Source organism: Hyperolius riggenbachi, chromosome 4, assembly GCF_040937935.1.
Source record: "Hyperolius riggenbachi isolate aHypRig1 chromosome 4, aHypRig1.pri, whole genome shotgun sequence".
Lineage (NCBI taxonomy): Eukaryota > Metazoa > Chordata > Amphibia > Anura > Hyperoliidae > Hyperolius > Hyperolius riggenbachi.
In genome coordinates this window covers 276,943,653-276,968,727 of record NC_090649.1, presented here as the reverse complement: position 1 = coordinate 276,968,727, position 25,075 = coordinate 276,943,653, and the positions used below count along the sequence as shown (strand labels likewise).

At 42.5% G+C, this 25,075-nt stretch overlaps 1 protein-coding gene across 1 annotated transcript in view; it reads right to left on the bottom strand.

The window, feature by feature from the left end:
- Positions 1-10,052, bottom strand: part of MFSD4B (major facilitator superfamily domain containing 4B) — a 35,519-nt gene extending 25,467 nt beyond the window's left edge. Inside the window, exon 1 of the mRNA XM_068231307.1 lies at positions 9,677-10,052. Coding sequence (XP_068087408.1) covers positions 9,677-9,940 — 264 coding nt within the window. The 5' untranslated portion in view covers positions 9,941-10,052. The remainder of the gene's footprint in view (positions 1-9,676) is intronic.
- Between the last annotated feature and the right edge of the window lie 15,023 nt (positions 10,053-25,075).

The window sequence follows — 25,075 nt, the reverse complement described above, 5'->3', positions numbered from 1 at the left end:
GGGAGAAGCAAAACATACAAAAAAATCCCTGCAGGTGCACCACAAACACCAAGCTCAAAGTCTAAATAATTAATCAGGGATATACCAAAGACACGGAAGATCAAAAATTGAAAAATACTTTTTCTTTTTTATTTGCAAAAAGGTGCAGAAATATGTACACAAAATCTTTAATCACGTAAAGTGATTCTCTGTGAACATCTGCATGGAGACCCTGTTTGGATGTCCGGTCTCCATGCGGCTCTTTGTTTGATCTTGTGGTGGTCTGCCCTGGCTTTATATTTGACCAGATGAGTTTCTACCTTATATTCCAACTGTGCAGATGTTCACTATATTTAAAGGCCTGAAGAAGGGTTACTAACCCGAAACAAATCGATGTTGTTGCCTTTTTTTCAATCAATTATAAGCACTTTTTACGTGATTAAAGATTTTGTGTACATATTTCTGCACCTTTTTGCAAATAAAAAAGAAAAAGTATTTTTCAATTTTTGATCTTCCGTGTCTTTGGTATATCCCTGATTAATTATTTATGCTAATTTATGCAGATCCTGCTAGATCGGTATGGCAGGCAAAGGGTGTATGACCGTACACCTGATTGGCTGACTGGCGTCTGCTGGCCAGATAGAGGTAGGAAATTGCTTGAACTGTTAGTGAGCAAGTGTGTGTTGCAGTTTTCATTCAGTTTAGAGGTGATGGGGGTGAAGTCCCTGGCGGTGAGAGAGCCAGGGCTCGCCCACATTTTCCTCTGGGTGTCGCATGGTGGTTTTGGGGGCCCCAGTAAGTGAGAGAGACTATGGCCCCCGGCTGTCATGCGAACCAGTGTTTGTGATTAAGTGCATTCACCAAAGATAAAGGACGTCAGAAATTTCGCAAAAACTATTCATTAGAATAACCAAAAGCCAATGTTTCCAGACAACATGGTGTCTCTTTTTCAAGGGAACCTACTCACTGGCTTTAATTTAGTAAAGGAAAAAGCCATCACTGCCAAATTAATATTGGCAGGTTACAAGGGTGTGACTCACTTCTGGACACTTGTACATAAGAGCGATGTGCACTGTGCGAGCGGATTATGCAGAAGCTGATCGCAAGTTACTCTTATGAACAAGTGGACACACTAAATAATTTGCAGAATTTAGCTCGCACTATGTCAGAGTGGGAGCAAGTCTGTATAGTATGGATACCTTGTGCAATTACGCAGTCAATGGAAGTGTCTGGTGCACTATTCTACAGCAATACCTCTGTTATCCGAAAAAGTTTTGCAGGTTTGTGCATTGTGGAATTCGCACAGAAACCCAGCCACAGAAGAGATAAGCCTGAGACACACTGCACAGCGCTTTGCTGTAAAAATTGTGGTAAAATCACAGCAAAACCACAATTGCGGTTTTTCAAAAAATTGCTGCGATTTATATGCAAGTCAATGAGAGCTTTTTTTTTTTAATGCAAACCGTGCTGTCAGCAAAGCGATCGGCCAGTGTGTCTCTTCCATTTTGAAAGCATGGGACCCATGCTACATGTTTTGGTCCACTGCCATCTGCTCTAAGAAGCAGTTCAGCAGTAGACCTAGTGTGATCTGGCCCTGAAACAATACACAGATACCATTAAAAACTCAATCTCACATTAGTAGCATTTTGAAGGTTTTGTTTATCTTATACTGCATTGTTCATTTTTGTTTTGCTATGTAGCCTATTGCTTCAATGTATGTCATATATTCGAGTGTTGGATTTAACCACTTTATCTACTACTACAGTACATCTACATCGTCTGTGACTTCATATAAGCCACGAGGACGTAGATATACCCTCTTGCAGCAAAAGCACAGCTGTGCACCATTGGGCTTGCTCCTGTGCACACCTCTGGCACTATCGGATGCAGCACCAATTGGTAAAAGGAAATATATGTTCCCTAAACCAATAATATTGATTTTTACCATTAAAAATACTTTTATTTTCTCAGTTCATGGTGAAAAATACACACTGTAACATTATAAAAGGATCAAATATCTTCACCATAAATTGTGACAGGAACATAATTAAGTTTTGTGATAAACAGTAGAAATAGCCAAACACAATTCAAGTTTTTTATCTACAGTAGCTCTTTATTTTTAAACAGGAATTGGTAAAACTAAGAAATAATGTGTTTTTTCTATTTTTTTCCCATTAAAAAGCATAGAAAACAAAATTGTTCAAGGGAAAAAATGCCATTCATTGGCTACCGTTCATAAAGCATTACCGCAAGCAATAATGCAGAAAACAGCTGACTTTACTGAGCACTTAGCAAAACGGCAATTCAATAAAGCAGTTACCGCATGAAAAGCTGAAATTCCTGAGCAGTGTGGTAAATTACCGACTTGTGCGGTAATTACCTCAACACATGTTAGTAAATGTCAATTCATAAAGATGCAGGCGGTTATGGCACGGAACATACCGCTTGCTTTGAAGAGGTGATAAGAGCAAAGTTAATGGAGACTCACAAAGCAGAAGCAGTGAGATCTCCCCAGGCAGCAGCAGCAAGAGCGGAACAAACAAGGCTTCCCCTGAATACCTGATGCTTCATACACACTTGAGATAAAAGTCTTTGGAAAATGCAAGATCACAGACCAATTTTACCCCCTTCCATGTAGTATGAGAGCCATACCTACACAGTCTATTCTATGGAGCTGCACTCCCCATCAGATAAAATCTTTGCAAGATGCTGAACACAAAGATGCTGTAGACACTCAAAAGCTCAGTATCTGCAAAAGATCTGTTCCTGCAAAAAATCCATTCCTGCAAAATGCATTCATAGTCTATGAGATCTGCAGATCCTCATACACACCTGGTTTACCAGACTTCATCTGCATATCTGGCAATCATCTGCAGATCTGAAAATCCATCCTGGTGGATCTGATCTGCAGATGATTGTCTGTTAAACCAGGTGTGTATGAGGATCTGCAGATCTCAGACTATAAATGCATTTTGCAGGAATGGATTTTTTGCAGGAACAGATCTTTTGCAGATAATGATCTTTTGAGTGTGTACGGGCATCTTTGTGTGCAGCATCTTGCAAAGATTTTTCTCTGATGGGGAGTGCAGCTCCATAGAATAGACTGTGTAGAGTATGGCTCTCATACTACATGGAAGGGGGTAAAATTGGTCTGTGATCTTTCATTTTCCAAAGACTTTTTATCTCAAGTGTGTATGAAGCATTAGGTTGTGTGTTCAACATCGTGGGTTCCTGCTTCTAAGATGTGTATTTCACATCAGAAAGCATGGCATGTGTAAAGTTTTTTGAAGTTCTACACTGTGGCAATTAAATACATTGTTAAGAAAGACTAATAAGACAGATACAGAGCAGATTCAGGGCAAGGAGAGACAGTATAACAAAAGATGCACATCTAAAGGGAAGTTGGGGATGCTTTTTTTAATGTAATGCTGTATCTGCATGGAGAACAGGAATGTAGCAATGTTGTAACAATGTTACCCAAAGTTGGGCTTCTGTAAAACACTGCACTTCTATCGCAGCTGTGAAAATGTTTATTAATTAGCACACAAAAGTCTAAAATACTGAATGCGGTATTTTCCCGACCAGATTTTTCTTCATTACTGCACATGCTTTTATGAATGATAGCCAATGAAAGTCTAGTTTGTCTTGAAAAAAAACAATATACATTTCATTTGGGTGTCATAAGTAGGGATAAAGTTATTACTGATTGATTAATTAATTAGGGACATGGCTAAAATGTAAAAACTGCTCTGGTCCATAAAGGGAGAAACAAGGTCTGGATGCAAAGTGGTGAAGACATTTGTTAAGACATGCCTAAGGGCCCATTCACACTTGCGTTTTGCCGGCGATTTTTGTCTGCGTTTTGCAGGAGTGACTTTTCCACGGAAAAAAAGAAAATCACTGAACACTGCGGAGATCTTTCAGCGATCGCGTTTATTTTCCCGGTGATCGCGTTTCAGTGCTATAGAAGCTATAGCACTAAAAAAGCGATCACCGGGAAAATGATGCAGGCGACGCGTTTCGCGATTTTGGGCGATTTGCACAAATCGCCCAAGTAAGAACGGGCCCATAGGGTTTTATTATACTAGCCCTCTTAAAAAGCGCTAGCTTTTGAGCGTTTTGCTGAAATCACGGCAAAACACTCTAGTGTGAGTGGGCCCTTAGTTTTCATCATTTCTGGTTCTGATTTCTTATGGAGTATTTTCTGTATGGCTCTTGCTCTCAATTCAATAAAATGGGAGTTTGAAAAAAAAATAAAAATAAAAAAAAAAACTGATTCTCACCAGCAAAGCCAGCCATTATGCTCCCCCATCCTACTAACACCCCCTCTGTCTTGCAGGGTTGCATTGGTGAATGGCACACCTCCATTACATCCTGCGGTACAAGACATGTTACGTACATGCCATGGGTCATGGTAAACAGGCGCCAGGGAGGATGAAGACAGAATGACAAAGCTTACACTCCAGAACATGCACCTGGTTCAGAATATTTATTGTTTTCTATGATCCTCTGCGACCCTTCTGCTGCCGGCCAGGACCTTCTTCCTCTTCATGATCGCACTACCCTCCGTGTACAAGTGTAAAGTATGGCCCAAGTCTGAGCATTAGCACGGAGCTGCTCTTGCATGGAGAAAAAAAAGCTGTGCACAAAAACCTCTGTGCTACTGCACATCTTTATAGGTGCGGTAAACATACATCCGACTCCTATTTTGCTGTCTTCAACACATTTAATATTCCATATCAAATGAGGGCCCCTTCAATGGGTCAACAAAGCTCTTTCTCTTGCCCTACACTGAGTTGCAGCTCCCCTGGGCTGAACAGGAACTTTGTATAGCAGTAATCAGATTTGGGCAGCTAATGATTGATACCTGTTAGCTTTATTAATCCATGGACAAGTAATCGATGGTTTCCAAATCGGATTTGCCCTGTGCAAACTTCCAGTTCTGCCCACTGTAATTCCACATCCTGTGAAGCAAGAAAAACGCCTAACGTCACCTATAAAGACTGCAAGTAGAAATGGCCAATTGGATGCTAATAATTCCAGCTTCAACGCAAATTTAAAGTGGACCTGAACTCTTGCACAGGAAAACAGAGAAATGCACCCTGTATGTACATACAGGAAGTAGATACACTGCAGATTTATAGCAAGATTTGTATCAGCTGTAACAAAGAAATGTTTTTCTTTAACCCATTCAGGTTCCGTGGTTTTCACGAGAGAAATGTTCACCTCCCATTCATTAGCCTATAACTTTATCACTACTTATCACAATGAACTGATCTATATCTTGTTTTTTCCGCCACCAATTAGGCTTTCTTTGGGGGGTACATTTTGCTAAGAGCCACTTTACTGTAAACGCATTTTAACAGGAAGAATAAGAAAAAAATGGAAAAATTCATTATTTCTCAGTTTTCAGCCATTATAGTTTTAAAATAATACATGCCTCCATAATTAAAACTCACGTATTGTATATGCCCATATGTCCCGGTTATTACACCATTAAAATTATGTCCCTATCACAATGTATGGCGACAATATTTTATTTGGAAATAAAGGTGCATTTTTTCCATTTTGCATCTATCACTATTAACAAGTTTAAAATAAAAAAAATATAGAAATATTTCATCTATACATTGATATTTAAAAAGTTTAGACCCTTAGGTAAATATTTACATGTTTTTTTTTTTTTTTTTATTGTAATGGTTTTTTTTATTTATAGTAAACATTTTATTTGGGTAGTTTTTGGAGGGTGGGGGGTAAACAATAGATTTATAATGTAAATGTGTGTTGATTTTAATTTATTTTCATTTTCAGGTGTAGTATTACTTTTTGGCCACAAGATGGCGGCCATGAGTTTGTTTACATGACGTCACTCTAAGCGTAACACACGCTTAGAGTGGCGCATCAGGAAGGGAACGGCCAGAAAAGGCGCAGCTTCCGAGAGAAGCTGTCGCTTTTTCAGCGGGGGAGAGGAATCAGTGATCGGGCTTCATAGCCCGATATATTGATTCCCTGACTACCGAATCCGCGGCCGGGAGTGCGCGTGCACGCGCGCGATCGGCCGCGGGGGCGCGCGGTAGCGCACATGGTTTCTGGACGTAGTTTCTACGTCCAGAAACCAAAATAGGTTAAAAGTCGTCACGTTGTAGAGAGGAAGTTCTGAGTTCAGGTCTGCTTTAATGCAAAATATATGCATCTTGAAATATGGCCAGAACTATAAACATACTGTCCATATCCATTTGCAGCTAGCAATGTATTTTTTGCTCTGCAATGAATATAAATGTCCCTGAGTTGATTTGAAACTTTACAAGGGGCTAAACAGATTCAGTAGGCAATTTAATGCTTGAATTGGGGCAGGATAGTGTAATGGTTAAAGGAAACCAGAGCCGATTTAAACTAAATGTTTTATACATACCTGGGGCTTCCTCCAGCCCCATCTGCACAGATCACTCCCACGCCACAGTCATCTGCCTTCTCCTGTGCCGGTACCGGGTCCCGTAACTTCCTCCAGTCGTGGCCAGTCTGATGCAAGTGAAGTGCGTTATTTAGGTATCTATCCAGCATAGCAAGGCACAGCACTCGACCTGATGAAGCGGGTTACATCGCAAAGCGCATTGTTATTCATTCATACTAAGAGTACTCTGGACGCCTCCTACCTCCTCCTGTCTGAAGACTAATGATGACATTTAACCTCCTTAGCGGTATGCCCCCACTGTGTCGGGCATAACGCTCTGTGGCCCCAGGAGTCCCCCATAAATAAAAAATTGTGCCTAAAGGCTATAAATCCTCTAGCTAGCACTAGGCTAGCCAGTAAGAGTGTCTGGCACCCCTGGTTCCCCCCAGTTTATACGTTACCCCCCCCCCCCCGGATCCAGCGATCGCGCAGCCTCCCGGCACAGCTCCGGTCTCTCTATGGGGAGGATCGGGTTTACGCATGATGTTGGCAACGTCATGACGTCATCTGCGATTCTCCCCATAGTGAAGACCGGAGCTGTCCGGGGAGGCTGCGCCGATCGCTGGATAACGTATAAAACAGGGGAGCGGCGGCGATCGGGGGGTGCCGGAGACTTCTTCTAGCTAGCCTAGTGCTAGCGAGAGGGTTTATAGCCATTGGGCACAATTATTTAAAAAAATAAAAAAAAATGGGCAAAAAGTAACAAAACCTCCTGAGCGGCGTAACGCTCAGGAGGTTAAGGAGACTCTGCAACAAAATTTTCAGCCTTATTTCTTCTATCCTATAAGTTCCTATATCTGTTCTAATGTGGTATGGATTACTGCAGGCTTTTCTAGTTGCACTGTCTCTGTAATATATCTAATCTACTTTTCTTTGTCAAGCTTTGTCGACCCAGGAAGGAAGGAGCTGACTCTGTTGTAATGGGGACAAGTTATGCACGCCCCCCTCCACGCTGTGTGCTTTGTTTTTTCCTCACAGACAGCGTCCCTGCTCTCAGTTTCAGCTTGTCTGTGATGCAGTTTGTGAGGGTGAGGTGGAGGGAGCTTCCTGTCACATGCTGAGAAACTGACTAATCCCAGACTGGGGTGCAGAAACATATAGGACAAAATAGAGGAAACACCTGACATTTTTGGCATCATAATCTTTGAACATGGTTTAAGCAATCAAAACTTGACATGTAAAAAAAAAAAAAAAAATTAAAATAATTGTTTTTTTTAGATATTTAAACAAAAGTTGGTTATAATTTATAAAAATGGCAGATCTCTCAGACTTTCAAAGAGGCCAAATTGTTGGTGCTCGTATGGCAGGCGCTACTGTAACAGAAACTGCCCGAACGCTTGGCATTTCAAGAGGTACTGTCTCAAAAGTAATGACTGCCTTTGAAAGCGAAGGAAAAACGTCCTCAGCAGAGCACAGTTGTGGCCGAAAGTCGAAGTTGTCTGAGAGAGACTGACGGACTCTAAATCGCATTGTTAGAAAAGCTCGCAAGACCACGGCTCCTAAAATCACTGCAGAACTGAATGCACACCTAAAGAACCCAGTTTCCACAAAAACGGTTTGTCGGGAGCTGCACAGATCTGGATTCCAAAGAAGAACTGCAATTAGAAAACCTCTGCTCTCAAAGACAAATGTTTCAAAGTGTTTATAGTGGTGTAGAAACCACCAGAATTGGTCCTTCGAGCAGTGGAAAAATTTGATTTTCTCTGACAAATCATCGTTTACCTTATTTCCGACCTACGGGCGAGTGTACGTTTGGAGACAGCCGAAAGAAGCATTTCATCCAGACTGCCTTCTCCCAACCGTAAAACATGGCGGGGGTTCTGTGATGATCTGGGGTGCCATTTTTTTGGAAATCCGACAGGACAATGTATTTCCCTTCATGGAAGAATTAACAGCCGAGACTATTTAGGAATTTTGGGCGACAAAGTTCATCCTATGGTTCAAGAACTGTTTCCGGAGGGGAATGCCATCTTTCAAGATAGTAATGCCCGAATCCATACAGCTAGAATTGTTAAAGAATAGCATGAGGAACAATGGCCTCAATTCACTAAGCTTAACTCCTGCCTTTAATAACTCTTCTGAGCTGTTTTACAGTTATCACCATGGTGATATAATTGTGATAACTGTAAAACAGCTCAGAAGAGTTATTAAAGACAGGAGTTAAGGTTAGTGAATTGAGGCCATTCTAATGAAGTTGAGCATCTCATCTGGCCACCACAATCCCCAGACCTCAATATTATTGAGCATTTATGGTCATTATTTGAGATTCAAGTAAGAAGTTGATTTCCGCCACCATCGTCTCTAAAAGAACTGGAGGGTGTTTTAACTCAAGAATGGGCTACAATTCCTTTGGAAACAATTCACAATTTGTATGAATCAATACCTCGGAGCATTGAGGCTGTATTTGTCGCAAAAGGTGGACCTACACCATATTAAAATATATTTTGTTGATTTTCAAGGTGTTTCCGTATGTATGTATGTATGTATGTTATTTTTTTTATTTTTTTTACACATACATCACTTCCTGGTTAGCGGCCATGTTTTTTGTTTGTAAACACTGCCACTGGCAATTAAAATCCAGGATCGCGGCGGGGAGCGCCAAAAACGGCAAAGAGGGATTTAGGAGTTTACAGTGACTCGATTGGTATATGTTTTTATTGTACAAATCGGACAATACAGATCCTTTTTAATACCAATGAAGTCCAACCATCGTGGGCCGAACCATAATTTTGCAGGCGCTAATCAGATCTGGAAGCTGTCAGATAACAGAGCTGACAGTCCTTAGTCCAAATCTGATAACAGCTGTACAAAGTTCCTGATCAGACTGAACTTTACTGTTCAGTGTAAAGCAAGAAAAAGTTCACCAGACCAATATTATATTTCACAATCAAAATTAAGACTTTTCTGATTTCATAATTTTGTAGCCTGTTTAAAAAAATTGAAGTGCCAGATCTCACACTAGTATACCATATGCACCACAAGCCATGAATCAAGTTAGTAAATAGGAAGTAAAACTGTATCCAGCCAAGTGTAGCATGCTTAGTAACACTGATGACTGCAGCTCAGTGAGTTTTAGACAAGTGCTGACTGTATAGGATATTTCATATGACTATTGCCACTGGCACTGCATGTGCATCATACACACTGGAGAAGAATACACGCCTGCAGCAGCAGCAGCATCCATACATCACATGGTGAGGCAGCAGCAGCACATGACAGTATGGTCGGGCTCACTTCCTCTCTTACCAGCCCCAGGAAGGCGGCGCACATGACAGCGGTGACACAGCAGCGAAGCCCCTGGTACTTCTGGCCGCCGGACACCAGGCGCACCTCATCCTCCGCTCCCATCTTCCGTCCCTCATCCCCCTCTCCGTCCTCCTCATCCTCGGGGCCGCCTCTCAGCCTGGCCGGACGCTTCTCGAACAGCGTGTCCTCCTCTTCTTCGTCCCCGGCCTCGTCGTCGTTCGCCCGCGCAAAGCGCACCTGTTTCTTCTTGCCGTTCCCCACCATGTCCCCCCCACTGTTATTTGGTGTCCGTCAGTGCTGCGGCCTCATAGTGTTATCATCAGATCCGGCCTCCTCTCTCCGGGAACAACCCGGATGTGGCAGCCGAGAGCTGACAGGCCGGGTGCACCTGGGTGGGAGGAGCAGGAGAGGCGGCCCCTTAGCTGGGATTCCCCATATAGGGATGGCAGATGAATGGAGCCTCTGCTGCTGGTGGCTCACCTGGACCAGCATGGTGCTCCTCCTGTTCACCACAGTAACCTGTCCTTCCAGCTGCTGTCATGTCACACCTTATGCCTGATTTCAGCATGAGAACATGTAGCCCTGGAATTGGCTGGTTGTCTCAGAGAGATTGTGGCTTAGTTAGTACTTCTGTTATGGGAGAACTCTACCCACAACTATTTGGCAGGAGGAGTGGATAAGTGCTTCAAGGAGAACTGTAGTGAGAGGGAAATGGAGGCTGCCATATTTATTTCCTTTTAAGCAAAACCAGTTGCCTGGCAGCCCTACTGATTAATTTGGCTGAAGAAGTGTCTGAATCACACCAGAAACAAGCATGCAGCTAATCTTGTCATATCTGTCAAAATTGTCAGAAAAACGTGATCTACTGCATGCTTGTTCAGGCCAGGGTCTATGGCTGAAAGTATTAGAGGCAGAGGATCAGCAGGATAGCCAGGTAACAGGTATTGCTTAAATGGAAATAAAAATGGCAGCCTCCACTCCCCTGAGGATCTCCTTGTCGGCCGCTCATTGATGTGCGCACATGAGCAGTAGCGGTTCTCCGCTCGGGCTCCAGTGGAAATAGCGGAGCCCAACTGGGTCCTTGCTACTGCACAGGCATGAGCTATATGCGCCTGTACAATAGAGTGGACCCAATCAGGCTCGGCTAAAGCTGCTACTGCACATATTAGCAGCGGCAAATTAACATATAGCTGCTCTGTGTCATGGGCAGCCAGCACTGGATCCAGATGGCTGAGCAGGTTGGGGGAATCCTCTTTAGGATCCAGAGGCTTCTCCTTCCCCAGGGGCAAACACATGATTTTCAAGGGGGGGATTCCAGAAAGGTCTCCCTCAGCCACGCACAATACAGTATAATAAATATGGTAGGACATCATGCTCGGTACACATAATGCAATTTCCCGTTCGACCGATCGATCAGGAGCAGTTTGGATACAACTAATAATGAGGACTTGGTAATGAAGGGGAAAGTGAAGCATTCACACAGCAGGGCATAAAGCTGTGCTCATACCTGTCTCTGTTAAGTTCCCCAGAGCCTCTCCATGCTTTGTACACATGCTTCTGCTACATCCAAAGTCAACTGTAGCAGGGAAAGAAAGGGGGCAGTGCTGTGAGCTGCAGGATGCCTGCAGATATTCTGGTGTCTCAACTTGTGCCTGTCCCCAGACACTGCACCGGCCTTTGTCTAAGGGGGGATTCTGGGCAGCTGTAATCCCCCTGCCTTTGCCTATGCTCCCGAGGTAAGTACCCCATAGTGGTATCTCTGTAATGCTGGGCATACATGGCAGTTTCTCCCCTTATCGATCGAGCCGCTGATGGCTCGAATGATAATATCCAACAGGTCCTGCCGGATAGACTCCCCGCTCGATCCTCGCCGGCGGACAATAGTGGGGAATTGAGCGGCTGATAAGGAGCGCCGGCAGGGACGAGCGGGAATCGATCCGTGCGGACGAGCGGGGACGCGGCGGGAGTCGGTCCGGCGGCTAATTGGCCGCCGGATCGAACCGTGTATGCCCAGCATAAAGGTTTCCAAGCACAAGACTTTTTTTTTTTTTCAATTCAAGCTTGCCTCAAGAGGGCATGAAAGAGGATGGCAATAGGAGGGAAGATTTCAACAAGCCTGCCTCTTCTTGTTTCAAAATTTGGTGTTAGCCAAAAGTCAAAATTTTCAAGAAGTTCGGAGACAGGGGACAGGAGAGTAATGGACAACACACAATGGTATGTGGATCCAGCATAAACATACATCTGTGCTTACCTTAGGTAGGTTTGTCTCAGATCTGATATACTTTACCGACACTACTCCGTGTAGTGAGTATGGAATACTGTAGCCATAAGACTGTCCAGAAAGCCCCACCTTGCTGTAGGAGTATTTGATAGCACAGGGAAGGAGCCTCTGCTATATTTATTTTCACCTGCCTGTCAAAGAATTAAGCTGTTCTAACATTTGCCATTAATATTTGCACCATACAGAGTTGAACTAAAAGCACAAAGATTTTCTCAACAAATGTGGAATTTCACTATACGCTAACCCACCAGTTATGTCAGAGCAAGTCAAGCGAATCCCCTGCCTACCAACAGAAAAAGCAGCCATTGACTGATGTAGGAGTGGGGTTAACAAAACAAAGGTAGCTCTGAAAGGAGGATGGAAGTGAGCTCAGCTCAAGCATTGTCAGTTTTTAAATTTTTTTCTTTTAAACCACTGTACAACTTCCTTGGTCTAATAATGTAAGGTAATTGTAAGTACCCTTGCTTTCGTTAAGGGGCAGTATGAAAAAAAAACTGTAAAATTTAAAATGCATGTCTACACATTTGCAAGATTAAGACAGTAAAAAGCATTGTAAATGACTTCCTATATAGCTGTGACTTTCAGCAATTGATTTTTTATGGTTCTGGCATGTTACTGACAGGTTTTGGACTAGTCCATCTCCTTATGGGGGCTTCTCAGTATTTTCAAAAGCATTTCCTGAACAGCAGTTGCTCAATCCAAATACCAGAATAGGGTATGAGCAAGTAGGCTGGCTGTCCGACACCTTGCTAGAGATCCTTGCTAGGAGAGGTGATCTTTTATGTGTTTACTGCATTGCTTTCTTTATGTTTTCCACTCTGTGGCTTTACATCACTGTGTCAATGTACTGGATACTTGGTATAGGAATGTATGTTGCCATTTACACTGCACAGGGAAGACTTTTCGGAGACCAACAGACGTGTTGGATTGTGTCGCCAGGTGTTTCCCCTATGGAGAATTGACAGAGTCCCCTCTTCCTCGGGTGATGCTACAACTGATGAGAATGTTGATGCATGCTTACTCATAATTACTAAACCCTAAACTATGATTCTGCAAATACCTTCTTAAAGAGTAACTGTCGCAAAATTCTTAAAATTTAAAACACATACAAATACGATTCTTCCCGAGTAAAATGAGCCATAAATTACTTCTCTCCTAAGTTGGTGGCATTTACAGTAAGTAAGTACAGTGAGTAGTAGAGATCTGACATTACCGACAGGTTTTGGGCTAGTCCATCTCTCCATAGGGGATTCTCAGAATGGCCTTTATCCTCTATAATAAAAAATAAAACCCCTTTGTCTCTGCATCCCATCCCTGCACTTCCGGTGCGTGTGTGTGTGTCCCGTGTTTTGCGCTACTGCGCATGTGCAGGGAGGGACGCAGAGACTGAGGAGAGCTGAGGGAGGACGGACGGGCGGAGTGTGCGCGGGCAGAGTGCGCACGCGAGTCGAACGGGCTCGTGCATGCTCGGTGACTGTGCGGCAGTCACGGGGAGAATGAGAGGGAAGGGAGGGGAGGGAGGCGGGTTTCAACACACACCTAGAGCCCGTTTTGAAACGGGCTTAGGTCTACTAGTTCTTTATAAAGACACTCCCTGAAAAAGATTTATACTAAGATGCTGACCAGCCTCCCTGCTCCCCGTACACTTTTTTTTTGCAGTTTAACGGAGCCACTGCCATTTACTAAGTGCATTTTGAAACTAAACAAAACCCTGTAGGACCCAGAGGGACGAATTTTAATCTTAAAAGGGGTCCTGGCCGGTAAACTAACAACCTTGCTTAATTGTTATGCCCCCAATACAGCTCAAGCTGACTTTTTCATCACACTAAATTCTCTATTGGAAAAATACTCCTCTCCCAACTTAATCTTAGCAGGCGATTTTAATGTGGTAGCCAACCCAACATTAGATAGGAGCACTCTCTCACCTTTTGCCCGTAGCTTCCCTAGAAAGTTGCAGAGGCTGCTGTCTCAGAATCAATTGGTCGACATTTGGAGAGCTTTTAACATGGGCTCTCGGGAATACACTTTTTATTCTCATGCCAGAGGTTCTTATGCTAGGCTGGACTATATATTTTTGACTCCACATTTTTCAGCCAGCATATCAGCTTCCTCCATAGAAATCTGCCCCTGGTCGGATCATAATTTTGTCTTGGCTCAATTTAATTCCTTTGGCCTTCCCCCCTCATATAAGCGCTGGCGCCTCAATGATAGTTTAATTGCCTCAGAGGCAGACCGTTCTGAGATAGCAGCCTCTATTGAAGATTATTTTTGCTTTAACTCATCTCCTGATCTCTCCCCAGGGCTACTATGGGCTGCCCATAAACCCTCTATCAGAGGCATCCTCATATCAAAAGCTAGCAGTAGGAGAACAGAGGCGCCAGCAGGATAAAAGTGGATAAAAACTTTAAAATTTGCTGGGAGGAAGTGGTGGACTTACCTCCATAAAGCAGACACGAAAGACTGTCTGAATAGTAGTCACATTTATTAATTAGTACCCCAAAACAGTGCAACGCGTTTCGCAGGCCCAGCCCGCTTCATCAGGCAATAAAAATGGGGACAAGACAGAATTTCAGCAATAGCAGGTGTAGCGCCTCAGAGGCGCTACACCTGCTATTGCTGAAATTCTGTCTTGTCCCCATTTTTATTGCCTGATGAAGCGGGCTGGGCCTGCGAAACGCGTTGCACTGTTTTGGGGTACTAATTAATAAATGTGACTACTATTCAGACAGTCTTTCGTGTCTGCTTTATGGAGGTAAGTCCACCACTTCCTCCCAGCAAATTTTAAAGTTTTTATCCACTTTTATCCTGCTGGCGCCTCTGTTCTCCTACTGCTATACCGTGTCCACCCCTGGTGGAGGGGTGATCTACCCCCTTTCGCATCTACAGAGAGCGACTTCTTATCCCTGAGTGAGGACAGGTCTAATCTCCTCACCTGCCTATACAGTGGTTGCCTGTGTGGTAACCCATGTTTGTGAGTATAATTTTCTCACGATAACCTTTACTTCATTTATGCTTAACATACTACACTATATTGGGCTCTCGGTTTCTCTACACTTCATATCAAAAGCTATTAAGGCAAAGAATGACAGATCACAAAAAATCGCCTCCCTTACCTCAGAGTTAGAAACACTATATAAATTACATGGCTCCTCGATGGACCCTTCCTTAGTCCAGTTGCTCCAACATAAACGGACCGAATTAAATCTCCTATTAAACAATAAGGCAGAAAAGGCTCTCAGATTTATAAAAGCTAAATTCACACTATATGGTCAAAACCCCTCCACCATGTTTGCCAGAAAACTGAATAACTTTTACAAACCCCCTCACACTTATAAACTGAGGAATGATGGTGGCCGCCTAGAGGTTTTACCCCAGCAAGTCATCCGAATTTTTGAAAAGTTTTATTCTAAACTTTTGGGTTCACCGGCCCCTATCGAAGCCAGTCAGGCATTATCCTGGTTATCTTCTTTGAACTTGCCTAACCTTTCTCCTGAACAATTATCACGGTTAAACGCTCCTATCACCCATAATGAACTAGCTACAGCAATTAAGGAACTCAAATCCTCTTCTGCCCCTGGTCCTGATGGGTACTCATCTACTTATTACAAAAAATTTGCCCACTTATTAATCCCTCATTTGATCCCTGTCTTTAACGCCGCTGTAAAAGGAGAGACCTTTCCCCCTGAAATGCTCTTAGCCAACATGTCCCTAATCCCTAAGCCAGTCCCTCCCTAATAATTTTCGGCCTATCTCAATCATTAATAATGACATTAAACTATTTTCCAAAATTCTCTCTGTCAGACTGGCTTCGATGGTGCACTCTTTAATCCAAAAAGAACAATCTGGCTTTATACCAGGCCGCCAGGGGTATGACAATGTCCGCTTAGCCCTTAATCTTATCCAGGACTCCCAGCTCACTGACTCTCGCTTTTTGATGTTAAGTTTAGACTTCAACAAGGCTTTTGATTCAGTGGGCTGGGAGTATCTACATATGGTTTTACCCTCCTTTGGTATACATGGTCCTTTTGTGTCAGCTACAAAGGCTCTTTACACTGACCCAGTAACTCACATTCATATACCAGGAGCTTGCTCTAACCCCATTAGGTTGTGCAGGGGCTCCCGTCAGGGGTGCCCACTATCTCCTTTGCTCTTTGCCTTGGCTGTGGAGCCCCTGGCGGAAGCCCTGCGCCAACACCCTGACATACACGGTTATGATGAAACCTATAAAATGTTGCTTTACGCAGATGACGTGTTGTTATTTTTGTCTCAGCCTGTCACTTCCCTTCCAATATTGCTCCCTCTGTTGGGAAAATTTGCCTCCTTCTCAGGACTAGAGGTTAACACTGCCAAGTCTGCGGCCATGCCAATCAACCTTCCCAGACCTGCTGTTAAACTATTAGAAGCCAATTTCGATTTTAAATGGCAGCATCATACATTTAAATATCTGGGGGTATTCCTGACCCCCAAATATTCATCCCTTTTTGAAGCAAATTATCCCCCTCTATTTACAACCATCTCTAAACACCTTAAAGACTGGTCTACCTATAAGATTGGCTGGCTAGGCCGCAGCCTGGCATGTAAGATGATCCTCTTACCCAAACTGCTGTATTACTTCAGGACTTTGCCTACCCTCCTTCGGAAGAGTCAACTAGCTCAACTCCAATCCCTTCTTAACAAATTTGTATGGGACAATAAACCCCCTCGTATCAGTTCCAAAATATTATACCGGCATAAGCTTTCTGGCGGCATAGGTATGGTCAACTTATGGTTCTATTATTTAGCTGCCCGTACCTCTCAACTATTGGACTGGAACCAAAGTGTGGATCCTCCATTATGGTGCCAGTTTGAATCAGGCTCAATTGAACCTTATCATTTACCTACATTAATAGCGTCTCCCAATAAACAGATAATCTCTAAAATTCTCCCCCTCAATACTATTGTAGCCCAATCCCTCAAATTATGGTTTCTCACCCAAGCCCAATTTCAATTAGCCCCTATTTTGTCTACTCGGATATCCTTTTTGGGTAACCCAGATTTCCTCCCCGCCCTAGAAAACCCCCAATCTTTTTCTTGGTGGAAAGACCAAGGTTTAATCACAGCCAATACATTTTGGATAGCAGATAAGTTCTCATCCTTTTATCACTTTCGCTTTTCCAGATCTATTCCCGATGAAGAAATGTTCCATTATTGCCAAATCAAGCATTATTTTCAGTCATTATAGAACCCTATCCCACAAGATCCCCTTAAACCTTTTGAGAATATGTACTATAACCAAGGCCGAGGCAGAGGCTCTATTTCAAAAATGGACTTACTATTGATTGGTACGGGCACTGACAGTAAATTGCCTTACATGTTAAAATGGGAACACGACCTAGGAGAGCAACTTGATCTAGGCACCTGGGCAAAAATCTGGTCAAATGTGGCTTCAACTTCAGCTTCCAATGTCTTAAAGGACACCGCCATTAAGCTTATGCTTCGCTGGTACTTTACCCCAATGAAACTGCATAGGATATTCCCTTCAGTCTCCTCCTTATGCTTCCGTAATTGTAATAACAATGGCTCCCTTTCTCATATCTTCTGGGACTGTAGGGTCGTTCAAGAGTTTTGGGATCAATGGAACGAGCTGGCCTCTAAGATATTCTCTTTGAATATTAAGATCACCAAAAAGCAAGCTTTATTATTTTTTCCGAACCCAGTAATTTTAAAGAAATCTCAGAAACTATATAGATATTTGGTGTTATCAGCTCTCTGGGCCATAGCTCTGAAATGGAAAACTGCCACTCTTTCCATTGCCCTGATCTCTGACATGATGAACAATATTAAACTAACTGACAGACTATTTTATGCCTCAATTGATAACCTTGATAGATTTAACTCTATCTGGGATCCATGGTCTACATATTGCGAGAATTTAAATCCGAACACTTAAGAGTTCTCTTCTGAATGCCTTTTTTTCCCCCTCCTTCTTATCTTGCTATGATTGTCGATTGTATGACTTGTTATGATGGTTTGTACCTGACTTGTCAATTGACCATGTTATTTGCCAAACTTGAATAAAGCCTTTTTATAGAAATAAACAAAACCCTGAGAATCCCCCTTGAGGAGATGGGCTAGTCCAAAACCTGTCGGTTCGGTCAGATTTTTACTACCTACTGTAAGTGACAGCAACATAGGAGAAAAGTAATTTATGGTTCATTATACTCTGGAAGAAACGTACGTCTTAATCGTATATGTTTTACATATATTTTATATTTTAAGAGGTCCTTTAAAGATACATCTATATTTTTAACAGAATTATAGAACAATAAATACTATTATTGTTTGAATTATTCAGTTTTGCCTATAATTTCTTTTTAACCTACAGTAGTGTGTGCTTTGTAGCAGGGTTTAAAAACCGTATGTTTTGGGGCAAAACACCTGGCTATGTATACCTCTATAGGTATAATATTTATATTATTTCTTAAATACTTTGGCACTATTCCATGTAGATTCGCAGCACCAGCACCACACAAAACAGAAAGAAGCTTACCAGAGCCTTGAAAGGTCCAAATCCTGTGGACTGTTCCTTCGATCCCTGCTTAGTCACCGGATCTCCAGACACCTGTGTAGCGTGTTCTGTCTCTCTCTCTCTATATATATATTATATCATATATAATACTGTATATATCTATATAACATATATATTTAGTCTTTTGTTGTCATTCATTGCAGTTAGTTGGATAGTAAGTTTTGGTTTTAATTGTGTGTATTCACCTTGTGACAAGTATTATTTGTATGTAAATGTATTTAAATGAATGTCATTCTCTTCCTTATTCCTATATCCAGTCTTCAGTTACTGCAAAAGTAGTCACTAGCCGCATGCCAGTAAAATATTATCTACAATAAAATAAATTCATATTTTGTAGCAGAACTACAGCTGTATTGCGTGCCTAAGTCATATCCAGTTCAGTCAGTGATCTAACACATAAACTTCTCTTCAGTTTTATTAGCAAATAAGAGCCTTTTCTCCTACTCTACATACATCAAAGGACACATTCTTTACCACAGGAGACCTGGGTGCTGTGTAGCTTTCCATCTTCACAAACAGGACAAGGCTTCAGGATAGTGAACCTTAAAGGAATACTGTAGGGGGTCGGGGGAAAATGAGTTGAACCTACTCAAAGCTTCCAATGGTCCCCCGCAGACATCCTGTTCCCGCACAGCTACTCACTGATGCTCCGGCCCTGCCTCTGGTATTTCAGACTTTAAAGTCTGAAAACCACTGTGCCTGCATTGCTGTGTCCTCGCTCCCGCTGATATTACCAGGAGCATACTGCGCAGGCCCAGTATGGTCTGTGCCTGCGCAGTACTCTCCTGGTGACATCAGCAGGAGTGAGGACACGGCAACGCAGGGACAGTGGTTTTCAGACTTTTAAGTTAACCGGGGGTGGGGCCGGAGCAATTGGCGAGTGGCTGCGCGGGCACAGGATGTCTGCGGGGGACCATTAGAAGCCCTGGGTAAGTTCAACTCATTTTCCCCCGACCCCCTACAGTATTCCTTTAAGCCTTTTATACATCCTAGATGATTTCCTGCCAAAGCGGTCGTTAAGGGCCGCCTCTGCCGAGAATCTAGTTCCCTGTTGCAGGACATGGCCCTGATCCAATCAATTGTCGCTAACCTCAAGGGTAAGGGAGGACAGGTATTCCCTGCCCAAACGCCCACTGGAGGCATTTTTGCAGATTTTCCCCAGCTGCCATTGGGCAAATGTCTCTCCCAAGCCTCTCCCCCGCCTCCCTGCATGCAGCTCTGTGTGACACAAAGCAGCTCCCCTTCCAGCGTTGTGACCCCAGAGGTCACGAAACAGAAACTGAAGGACTGCTGGCCACAGGAGCGGCAGAGATGGTGGCTAACTCCGCACCTCGGGTTCCCTTTAACAGAAGATACCTTCACAAGAGCAGCACCTCTGGGGTACAACGCTGGAAGGGATTTCCAGCGTTGTGACCCCAGAGGTCACGAAACAGAAACTGAAGGACTGCAGGCCACAGGAGCGGCAGAGATGGCGGCTAACGCCGCACCTCAGGTTCCCTTTAACAGAAGATACCTTCACATGGGCAAGAAAGTCCTGCTATCCATCACCTCTGGACAGTGGGTGAATGTGCAAATCACTCCTTTATAACTGTAAAAAGGACAGGCATACATTATCCAGAACTGCTAGTGACTCAATCACTTGGGCAGCATTTTCAGGCTGAGGGCTGTACAGGCACTTTGCTAACCTGAGGTTTACTGTTGCTATGGAGCAGGAGGAGGGATGACACCGCTTAATGGCAGAGTAAGGAAGAGAACCATCTCTCAGCGATGCATTGGGAAGGGGGATTACCTGAGAAATATAAACAGTGGGTTGCAAAAGTATTCGGCCCCCTTGCCGTTTTCCACATTTTGTCACATTACTGCCACAAACATGCATCAATTTTATTGGAATTCCACGTGAAAGACCAATACAAAGTGGTGTACATGTGAGAAGTGGATTGAAAATCATACATCATTCCAACCATTGTTTTCAAATCAATAACTGCAAAGTGGGGTGTGCTTAATTATTCACCCCCCTGAGTCAATACTTTGTAGAACCACATTTTGCTGCAATTACAACTGCCAGTCTTTTAGGGTATGTCTCTACCAGCTTTGCACATCTAGAGACTGAAATCCTTTCCCATTCTTCTTTGCAAAACAGCTCCAGCTCAGTCAGATTAGATGGACAGCGTTTGAGAACAGCAGTTTTCAGATCTTGCCACAGATTTTTGATTGGATTTAGATCTGGACTTTGACTGGGCCATTCTAACACATAGATATGTTTTGTTTTAAACCATTCCATTGTTGCCCTGGCTTTATGTTTAGCGTCATTGTCCTGTTGAAAGGTGAACCTTCGCTCCAATCTCAAGTCTTTTGCAGTCTCCAAGAGGTTTTCTTCCAAGTTTGCCCTGTTTTTGGCTCCATCCATCTTCCCATCAACTCTGACCAGCTTCCCTGTCCCTGCTGAAGAGATGCACGAGAGCATGATGCTGCCACCACCATATTTGACAGTGGGGATGGTGTGTTCAGAGTGATGTGCAGTGTTAGTTTTCCGCCACACATAGCGTTTTGTATTTTGGCCAAAAAGTTCCATTTTGGTCTCATCTGACCAGAGTACCTTCTTCCACATGGTTGCTGTGTCTCCCACATGGCTTGTGGCAAACTGCAAACGGGACTTCTTATGCTTTCTATTACAAGAGACACAAGACAAATAACATTTATATTGCGCTTTTCTCCTTGCGGACTCAAAGCGCCAGAGCAGAGCAGCAGCCACTAGGGCGCGCTCTATTGGCAGTAGCAGTGTAAGGGAGACTTGCCAAAGGTCTCCTACTGAATTAGTGCTGGCTTACTGAACAGGCAGAGCCGAGATTTGAACCCTGGTCGCCTGTGTCAGAGGCAGAGCCCTTAACCATTACACCATCAGCCAACTATTAACAATGCCTTTCTTCTTGCCACTCTTCCATAAAGGCCAACTTTGTACTGTGCATGACTAAAAGTTGTCCTATGGACAGAGTCTCCCACCTGAGCTGTAGATCTCTGCAGCTCGTCCAGAGTCACCGTGGGCCTCTTGACTGCATTTCTGATCAGCGCTCTCCTTGTTCGCCTGTGAGTTTAGGTGGATGGCCTTGTCTTGGTAGGTTTACAGTTGTGCCATACTCCTTCCATTTCTGAATGATCGCTTGAACAGTGCTCCGTGGGATGTTCAAGGCTTTGGAAATCTTTTTGTAGCCTAAGCCTGCTTTGAATTTCTCAATAACTTGATTCCTGACCTGTCTGGTGTGTTCTTTGGACTTCATGGTGTTGTTGCTCCCTGGATTCTCTTAGACAACCTCTGAGGCCCTCACAGAGCAGCTGTATTTGTACTGACATTAGATTACACACAGGTGTACTCTATTTAGTCATTAGCACTCATCAGGCAATGTCTATGGGCAACTGACTACACTCAGATCAAAGGGGGCCGAATAATTATGCACTCACCACTTTGCAGTTATTTATTTGTAAAAAATGTTTGGAATCATGAATGATTTTCGTTCCACTTCTCATGTGTACACCACTTTGTATTGGTCTGTCACATGGAATTCTAATAACATTGATTCATGTTTGTGGCAGTAATGTGACAAAATGTGCAACCCACTGTATATATATATATATATATATATATATATATATATATACCAGGACCCGAAGTCTGGCCACTTCAGGTTTTGGCTGGCCAATATAGGATATGAACAATACGTGAAAAACTAACTTTTTTTGGACTTTGGCCAGAACCCAACATAACTAAATGTAGCCGGCTAAGTCCCAAATCTGCATCTTACTGCTGCCTTCTGCTTCCCCGCAGCTGTTCTCCATGCCTTCACTGCTGCAGATCTGTGGAGCAAAGCAGGCCATATATAAAGACATACTTCATCTCTACAATTACAAATCACAGATCCATTTTTTATTTATCGTTCAAGTTTTTTCTTTTATTGCTGCTCTATTTAAGCAGATAACATATTTGCATATTTACTAAGGCATTGCAACAAAATATAGATAATTTGGGGTAAACATCTGACATTTTTTTACGGATATGTTCACAAATAATTTGATATTGCATAAAACACAAAGTTCCTACTGATAATTGCTATACAAGGGCAGAAGAGATTTTTTATAATCTCTGGACATTAAAATAATGGAGTAATATGACAAATTCATGAATTTCTGTGATTACTAATGCTGGGCATACACGGCTCGATTTTGCTGCTTGATTCTCCCGCTCGATCGATTCCCCGCTCGATTCCGCAGGCAATTCTCTTATCTTCCGCTCATTTTTTAAATGTTTTCCATTGTGTTTAATGCGGAATGAATCGAGCAGCGAAACGATCGGGCCGGAGATCGAACAAGTCGGAAATTATCTATCAAGCCATCTAAATGGCTCAAAAACGAACCGTCTATTCCCAGCATAACGCCTCTTTTACTTCTTCTGCACTTATTGCGTTATACATTTTTGTATAGTAATGCTTGTGTATTTATAGACATCTGAAATGTATTAGGATATAGATAAGTACCTGGTGTACCTGGTGTATAATATAGGACAAAGTAATTATATATATATATATATGTTACAAAACTTGTCTTCAGTGATCATTGTGAGGCTACATGCACACTACATGCAATTCCGATTTTTTTTATACGATTTGATTTTTGATTCCAATTAAAAGAACATAGCTGCATGCAGTACTTTTTTTTTTATTGGAATAAAAAATCAGATTGTATAAAAAAAAATAATAAGAAACGCATGTAGTGTGCAAAAGGTTTAAAAGAAGATTTATTTCTGCTATAATATATGCAGATAAAGTTCCCTAACAGTCCACCTGTGCAAGTTCCCAGTGTTCCTGGAAAGTGAAAGGAAGCATCAGAATGACTCCGATCTGCAACACAGATCGTGACATACCAGTAAGATTTATAAATGAGGCCTAATATTGAGGCCTGCTGACATGGTAGGATAGGATTTACTACTGCCTGAACCAAAACTCATGTGACGTATATATGTCATAGAATAAATTGCTGGCATATGGGAAATTCAGCAATGAAAAAATAAGACCTATAAATGAAAGTCCAAGTCTGAAAAGCGTAAAAAAAAAAGCCTACTACCTATTTGCTGGCCCTCAGTAAACACCTACCGAGCCAGCCCACCAGAGAGAATTCCATAAGCAGAAGATTAAATGCAACAGGCATAATCTACAATACTTTCATAAATAATATCCAAATAAATAAATGCTATTTTAAAAGGTAGAATTTAGATATTATTATTCTGACTTTGCTGTTAAGTTGCTTTATTTGACTTCACCTCTATTTTGACTTATTGATTTTGGTTGATGTGGCAACCATAAGAATACTTATGATGTAATGATTTGTATGTGTAGTACTGATATATAGGTTTTTTTTTATAGCTGCATAATTCTCTAATATTTGCAATTACAAGCCACACTGTATTTTAAACTATAACGCAAGCAGAGCTAATGACTAAACTTCCCAGGAGTAAAAATGGTATCTGAATCTGTCCCTGACTATTTCTTTGATGTATAAATGCTCCAGAAAGCAACAGCCAAAGGGTGGTGGAGCTCAGATAAGCTCTTTTGCATAGATAACAACTGAAGTTTCTCAAAGTGTAACTGTCGGTCATAAAATCAAAAAGCAATTTTTTTTTTATCTGGCAAACAAGTAATAAGGATGCTAACCAGGCAATCCAAAAGTTAAAATCACTATTATTTTTCTTGTTGATAAATGATCATTCCCCAGTTTACCTGACTCTTATTTGGTACACAAAATTTGGTGTACTAAAAGGAAGTTGCAGGACATGCTGGGTTGTCCTTTTTTACTTCTCCATTTCCCCTCAGACTTAATTAATGCAGCCTGATTGCCTGAAGCCTCTTTCCCTCCTGTTTTCCCCTCCCACACCTTTGTTCCTCTCTGGCCAATATTTCTCATGCTGAGACAATGTACTTTCTATAGTGGAGGGCAGGCAAATCAGGCAGAGGAGAGTAAGGCAGGAAATGACATCAGGATTGGCTTCAAAATAGCCACACTTAAAATGGGAAATGCTAAGGAACACTAGACATTGCACTGACGTGTACCGTATTTACTAGACTGAAGGATTACAATTGGCCCACTGCAGCAGCTGGGATCCTTGTTGGAAAAATGTTGTGGTGAACTGCGGGGGACATTACACTCCAACAGCTATTTGCAAATAGTAAGCCACAATCGGCTCCATTAAAAATGAATGGGGAAGAGTGAACGCATGTGCATTTTTTTCTCTTCCTCACTGGGCATCACACTGCTTTTGCTGTAGGTTGCTTGCATTATTTATTCAAAATATTAGATGAAAAAATATGTCTTTCAGTGCACCCCTTACTCATTTACGACAAGGGGTTAGCATGGATACTAAATGAGTGTTGTAATATATGTTTATTTCTTCTTAATGTTGCTGTCCAGAACCCCAATCTTGATCCATCACTGCCTCTAAGTTGCTAGTAATTCTCCAGTCGCAGCCAGTCTGACATAAGTGAAGTGTGCTACTTACGTATCTCTC